Source organism: Osmerus eperlanus, chromosome 3, assembly GCF_963692335.1.
Source record: "Osmerus eperlanus chromosome 3, fOsmEpe2.1, whole genome shotgun sequence".
NCBI classification, from domain to species: Eukaryota; Metazoa; Chordata; class Actinopteri; order Osmeriformes; family Osmeridae; genus Osmerus; species Osmerus eperlanus.
This window is the reverse complement of record NC_085020.1, coordinates 12,054,828-12,061,626: the sequence shown is the minus strand read 5'-3', so window position 1 is coordinate 12,061,626 and position 6,799 is coordinate 12,054,828. Positions and strand designations below refer to the sequence as shown.

The window sequence follows — 6,799 nt, the reverse complement described above, 5'->3', positions numbered from 1 at the left end:
TAATTTTGAATCTCAACAAAGCAAACCCAGTTATTTCAAAACGTTATGCTTTTTAGAAAATATAACATACATGCAATCTTATTTCATACAACACACACAACAAAAATATTTTATAAATTATGATTCTGTTTGTGTAACTGTTTGTGTTGTTTTACCTACGTTTAACAGCGTACATTACACTGTGTACGTTCACATATTCCATACACAAGTCAATTTGCTGGAAAGTACGATAAAGTATTCAGGCAGTGGTTGAGGCCCAATTCTGACGTCAAATTTTAGCGCAAGAAAGAAACGGCCCTCTGACGTATTAGTGTCGCGCCTCAATAACACAAGGCGATTGACCGACTTTTGGGTCAGGTTTAGGTTTTGGTGGAGAATAACAATGGCTTTACGGGTGATGCGGCTGGTCATCCCCCAGGGTGCTGTGGGTTACCACGCTGGGAAGACTGTACAGACGGTGAGATAATCAAACTTACCGTACTAACCCGTTGAGGACAGCCATCAAGTTCACATGACACCGTACAAGGACACCGTCCGCAAAAATCCTGGTGCTTGCCAGAGAGATAGCTAACCATGCTAGCTAGCTAGAAATTATATATAGCGCAGGGACCAAGACAGGTTTAATTTAAGATTTTTCAGATAACTCTTTAGCTATGTATATCTGACGTAGACTTATTAGCTAGCTAGCTAACAACTAGACATCTGTTTCCCGAGTTAGTCAAGAATAATCGATATCGTTAGCCCAAGTTTACCAAGAAATACATGTCACCTATTTTTGCATTGGCTGGTGTTCTTTAGATGCCAGTCGTAAACAACACACAGTTTGTCTGTTCAATATTCCCTCCCTCCACTCCCTCACCCCACTCTCACTCGCCTAGCTAGCAAACAACAATCGGTATTTACATTTGTTTGAATAGAACATATTTTCCACACGTAGGCTGGGATCCACACAGGCTCAGTGAAGAACCTGCGGTATGGCTGGTGGGCGTATGCTCTGGGTGAGAGGACAACCCCAAGATTCAAGGAGAACAGCAAGATCATCTCCATTGATGGAAACCTGGCATCAGGAAAGAGTGCACTGGCACAGAAGCTGGCAGACAAACTTGGTAAATTTACTTTTTAAATTTAAAACTATCCTCAAAAGTATGATGTATACTGTATGAGTGTGAATGCAGTGGAATTTGGTTACTTGCTGAATGACTGTTTGATTAAAAGTATTTCTGAGGCTTAACGAGAAGAATTGAAAATGACAGCAGAAATTGAATAAATATCCTTTTGGCGTTTGTAGGGATGTTGTACATGCCCGAGCCCGACACCCACTACTTGGACAAGATGACAGAAGAGAAGGTGTCTCTTCCTTCGCGGTTTAATGGCAGCTGCAGCCTGGAGAAGTTCTACCTGGACCCCAAAGCCTCGGACGGGAACTCCTACCGTCTGCAGTACTGGATGTACATCATGAGGCTGCTGCAGTACTCCAATGCCTTGGAGCACCTCATCACCACCGGTACAGAGGCCTCAGCCCATCCTGCTGGCGATGTAGAGCAGCGTTTTAGAAACTGGGGGGCAAAGCCCTGATAGGAGAATGGGAGGTTGTGGGTAGAAGGGTATGGTAGGACATCGTTATAGTAAGTTAGTAAGTACATTTTATTTATAAAGCAACACAGCAAGGCTGACCGAGTTGCCGAACAAAAGCAAAAAACAAAAAAACTAAAAAAGACCATCAAATACATAGTAGAAACAAAATACAAACCGTCAATAACAGTAAAATAAGTAACATCACAACTCAAGAGGTAGTGGGAAACGCTAGTGCATATAAGTATGTTTTAAGTTTGGATTTAAAAACAGACATTGAAGGAGGCCTGCCTGATAGAGAGGGGAAGATGATTCCACAGCCTAGGACCAGCAACTGCAAAGGCTCTATCACCTGTACGTTTACAGCGTGACCGGGGAGTGTACAAAAGTAGCTTATCCGCAGACCTCAGTGACCTAATGTTATAGGACAGAGATGCTGTGCTGTGAGACCTCCCTGTGCCTTTCGATTAAGTCTCAGCTGAGCGTTTTGATTATGTCATTGTTTTAAACATTTGTTCAATGTTTTAATGCCAGGTTCTTTCTGTTCTAGGCCAGGGAGTGGTTCTGGAACGTTCTCCCTTCAGTGACATGGTGTTTGTGGAAGCCATGTTCAAGCAGGGCTACATCAGAAAGCAGTGTGAGTACAGGAGTCCATCATACAGGATACATATTGTCACATTTCATTCATGTTTAAGAAAAGTTGAATGCATTAAATATGCTATAAAGAGAGGCTATAGAGCCTTTGTTTGGATCTATCCCTGTGCTCAACACCAACCCAGCATTTGTATTTATGCAATACACAGTCTTGCTCTTCAGAATATAAAGTCTGGGTGGTGATGGTAGAGAAACTGCTGTCCATCTATGCCTGAACAACCTTGTGAGAGGGATCAGTGATTGATTCTCATATGTTCTGGAACGCAGGTGTGGAACACTACAACGAGATCAAAGGGATCAGCATCTGTGAGTTCCTGCCTCCTCACCTGGTCATCTACGTTGACTCGCCAGCAGAGGAAGTGCAGAAGAAGCTGAAACAGTCAGGCAAGGTGAGGAGACGGCAGCACCAGCTGGCAGCATGTACGACTTCCTGTCCTACTTCCTGTACATCTGCCAGTTTGTCTTTGTGTCTCTGTCTATAGCCAACTGGCCATCTGTGATCAGAAGTCTTTTCTGATTAATTTGTTCTTCCTAATACTCCATATAGATTGTTCTGAAGGCTCATTTTGTAATCATATTTATGTGCTCTCTGTGGTTTAGTACTGTAGGCAGCTCGAGTCTAAAGGACGTGATTGCTTCTGTGCTGATTATGCAAATGGTCCTCATTTGGAGGATCTTGGAAACCTCTGCAAATCCTCTAACAAATGCCGTAGTTCAGATATCGAAAGAGGCACTATGATTCCTTGTAGAAAGGAAAAAAGAGGCATAATTGGAACCTTTTCCCTAGCCAAATGCCTCCATGCAATGTGTCACAATTGCAAGAATGATTTGTAACTTTTCTGCACACGCTACCCATTAAAGACCACTCAAATTTGGCAGACAGGCAAACCCTCACAAAGCCTGGTTGTAATTAGCAGTGTGCAAATAGTGGTCCCAGAAATAATCTGCTCTTTAAAGATAATCACAGGGGCCTGGAGGAATGCTATTGTGAACTGAGTCAAACATTGGGCCCTGTTGGCAGAAAAGACGGTCGTTTTGAGCTTGATGTTCAGAACTTTGATTATGATTACTGCTGTTTGATTTATACATTAGATCGTTAGTTAAAATCTATTTTAAGCCCATTTAAAATTGACAGTTTAGGGGCGGTAGGGTTTTTAAACCTCGGTATCAGAAAAAGCTTCATAAACCTACTGAAAAATAAACCTGTTTTTGGTTATGAAGTAAACTAAAAAAATACTTTGGTACCACAATAAAAATAAAGACTTTCAAAGATATTTGTTGTTTGACTATAGAACTAGGAACCAAGTAGTAAATATTTGTTTATTTTCCAGTCATATCTTCAAAATGTACCTTTGGCCTATCTGAAGAGCATTGAGGATGCTTACAAGAAGACCTTCCTTCCTAAGATGAGGTGAGTGAACCTGAACAGCCTTGCTTCTCTGCAGCTTGGTCAGCCCCTGGGGTGCTGACCTGGGAACAGGACACAGAAGTCCCATCTGTGACTACACAGCTTGGTTGTGTTTGTGTCTTATGTTTCAGTGAGAGTGCAGAGCTGCTTGCATATGACACAACCCAGATCCAAGACATTGAGAGGGTAAGTAAAGCAGGAGGAATGATACGAGGCATGTTAAAGACAGTGACAGTACTCCAAAGAACACACAACAATTACATGTTTATAGTGTCTACTGATGTTTTTACTGCATGCATGATTTAACAACCAACCTTCGTTTGAAGAAGTATACATATCTCTCTGCCGTATACAAATCAGTCACCTCACTGATAAGTCCTCTTCTTCTATAGGTAGCAGAAGACATTGACGTCTTAAAGTTTGATAAAGGACCATGGATGGAGCAGGACGATGTCACTTTCCACTACACCAGGATGCTGTGAGTCTGTTAATCTTTGTATCCACACCTGGAATACCAGCCTGTTTATCTCAGGGAAGTTGTTTGTTGAGCATCTGTGTAGTTAACTGAGGGGAGTTTTGCACAGTACATTGGACTAACTAGCTGTCATCTTAAGTTATGTCCTTGTTCCATGATTCAGTATTAGATTTCCCTTCTGTGGAGAATGTCACATTGCCCCCAGTTAATATCCAATGACCTGCAGGCTGAGAACTAACTTTCGACAGTTTTATTTAGGATAAGAATATTATCAATGGGTCATTACTTCATTCGTGCTGTATGGATAGCTGTAACCAAACGCTAGACTTCCCCTGCTAATCCCAGCCTCATAGCGTCTGCAGTTTAGCTGTGGCGGCCTGGCGTTCTCTTATGCGTGCCATTTCCCTCCTGCTTTCCCCCAGGGTGGAGGACAAGCAGCTGGTGGGGGACCTGGCCTGCATACCCCGCTTCCTGCCTGAGGTCACCATCGGAGCCCACGAGTTTGATGCCAATTACTATGAATACAAATCGGTATGTGGGGAAATATCTCAACATTTCATATGTGCTCTGAATACTCGGGCATCTCTCTGCTCTTTACGCTTTACTCCATTATTTTTCATATACTCCATAATGAATTGCATTTTCCCCTGGCTGTGTTGGTGCTGTGTTCGTCAACAGCGAGGGCCTTGCCTGCAACATGATGAAGAACTGGTTTCCTTCGAAATATCGACATGAGAAATGAAAGCGGTGAAAATGCCATATGCAGAATATTCTCCAAGTCATCAGTCTTGCAGGAAAACATTTGGCTCTGACCTTTCTAGTTTATTGACTGGAGACTGGTTTTGTCTCCCTGGCACCAGGAATTGGGGCTAGGTAATGTGCTCCAGGGGTCTTTGAGCTGGCATTTAGCTCCGAGTTGGACCCTGTCTCAGTGTGGATAAGGCTGTATGCAGTTCTCCTGTTGCCCTGCTGTTGACTTAGTCTCCTGCAAGCTGTGATCAGAATAGAGTACGCCTCTTGAATGTACTTGTCATGGACACAAAAGGCTGTGTTTATAATGGCATAGTACCATCAGATCAAAATCCAATACATTTGTTGTTGTATAACCTCTTCAAACATGCATTGTCATCAAGGGCTTCACAAGAACACCAAAAATTCCTAGTAATACCCCTCAACTAAACTCACATCTCCATAGACTTGGGGAAACTTTCACAAGCAGGCTGAGTAACATTTCGACCTTGGGAGGAGTAATTCAACCTAGGGGTCTCCTCTCCCGTGCCTGTTGGGTAACTGCTGGGAGCAGATCCAGGGCAGAAGACAGATATCAAAAATGGTTTGTGACTGTGGTCGGGGTCGTGGTTTCTTGACATTTGTTAAGAAATGTATGCCACTTTCCCAATCCTGACCAATGTTGCCTTGACCTGCTGTCTTAACAGCGGTTACCCGCCTGCTCGGCTAATTGTGAAGTGGGTGGTAGCGTTAGCGCTGTGAAACTAACGACATGGCAAAGAGCTGGAGGCAGAGCTGCCCCCCTGTCTGTCACTCAGTCACTGGCGAGGCTTCAGGTTAGCAACAGCTCATAACAGGATGTTGGACAAGGCTCGGGGTGATGGACTGCAGTGTCGCCCTCAGTGACACGGCACTTTGCTATGTCATTAGTCTCAACTGTCAGCCCTCACCTGAGGATGAATGGGTCCAGACCAGCTCCTCCCTTAAAGCTTCAAGTGCAGAGACAGACCCCAGAGCCTAACATCAGACAACTGTTAAATCAGCAAGCTTCCATTAACTATTACTGACATGTCTAGTTATTGCAGACAGGACCGTGGTGACAGTGACCCCTGTTTATACTTTCCCCTGATTGGCCGACACCACAGCCTGTGTGTGGGCATGAGTGATCTCTCCTTCTCCGTTTTAATTGGCCTTTGTTACTGTTTCTTCCCTCCTTCTCTGCAGATTCCTGGAAAGAAGTACGCACCCGGGTTTAATGCTGACGTAGGAGACAAGAACATCTGGTTGAAGTGAATGAGGGAATGGTGTAGGGGAAGCCTGGCTGGTGACTCACCTCCTCCTCCCAGCTTTCCTCCCTTGCTCCAGCTGCCCTGTGGGGGAGGAGTCTATGATGGGCTCATCCAATCAGCAGCTTGTAGTCGGTGATCTGACAGCGTCTATCTGGGAGAGGTTTTATGTCTTGTATAACGTGTATGTAATAAAACAAATTTAATTTAAAACTATTCAGTATGCCTTTCTTCTTTTGTATCTCTCATACTCTGTATCTGATATAGTCTGTAATATACTGATGGAATACACATGAAGAAGTGCATAAAAGGAGGTGGAGTTTGTGTGTGTCACCAAAGAAATATACATAGACTAAATGCTGTAGTTTTACCTGTGCCTGAAAACTCTGACAAAATAAGTACATGCATACCTCTCCAAACATAATGCCTAGACCCACTAAAGGATAGAGCACTTAGATTAAACAGCAGAGAGATCCACAGCTTATCTTTGACCCTCTATTATTGCCAGACAGGCATATTACCTGACTACAGTTATGCGAAGCAGCACCAAACACACAAGATTGGTTCAATTCATGTCCCACTTGCAGCTTTTAGTGTTTCAACAGCATCCTCCCGGAATACATTTCAGGGCCAGCTATAACTGGAGTCCTTGTTTCCTGTGGGATGTTATATGAG

The 6,799-nt window shown here is 43.6% G+C and overlaps 1 protein-coding gene across 1 annotated transcript; it reads left to right on the top strand.

The window, feature by feature from the left end:
* The first annotated feature begins 293 nt into the window (after window positions 1-293).
* ndufa10 (NADH:ubiquinone oxidoreductase subunit A10) lies at window positions 294-6,340 on the top strand. Its single transcript, XM_062457268.1, has 10 exons — window positions 294-457; window positions 938-1,106; window positions 1,289-1,504; window positions 2,123-2,209; window positions 2,494-2,615; window positions 3,558-3,637; window positions 3,766-3,820; window positions 4,027-4,112; window positions 4,532-4,640; window positions 6,063-6,340. Exons 1-10 carry the CDS (start codon window positions 383-385, stop codon window positions 6,129-6,131), a joined length of 1,068 nt encoding a protein of 355 aa, XP_062313252.1. The 5' UTR covers window positions 294-382; the 3' UTR covers window positions 6,132-6,340.
* Window positions 6,341-6,799: the final 459 nt, after the last annotated feature.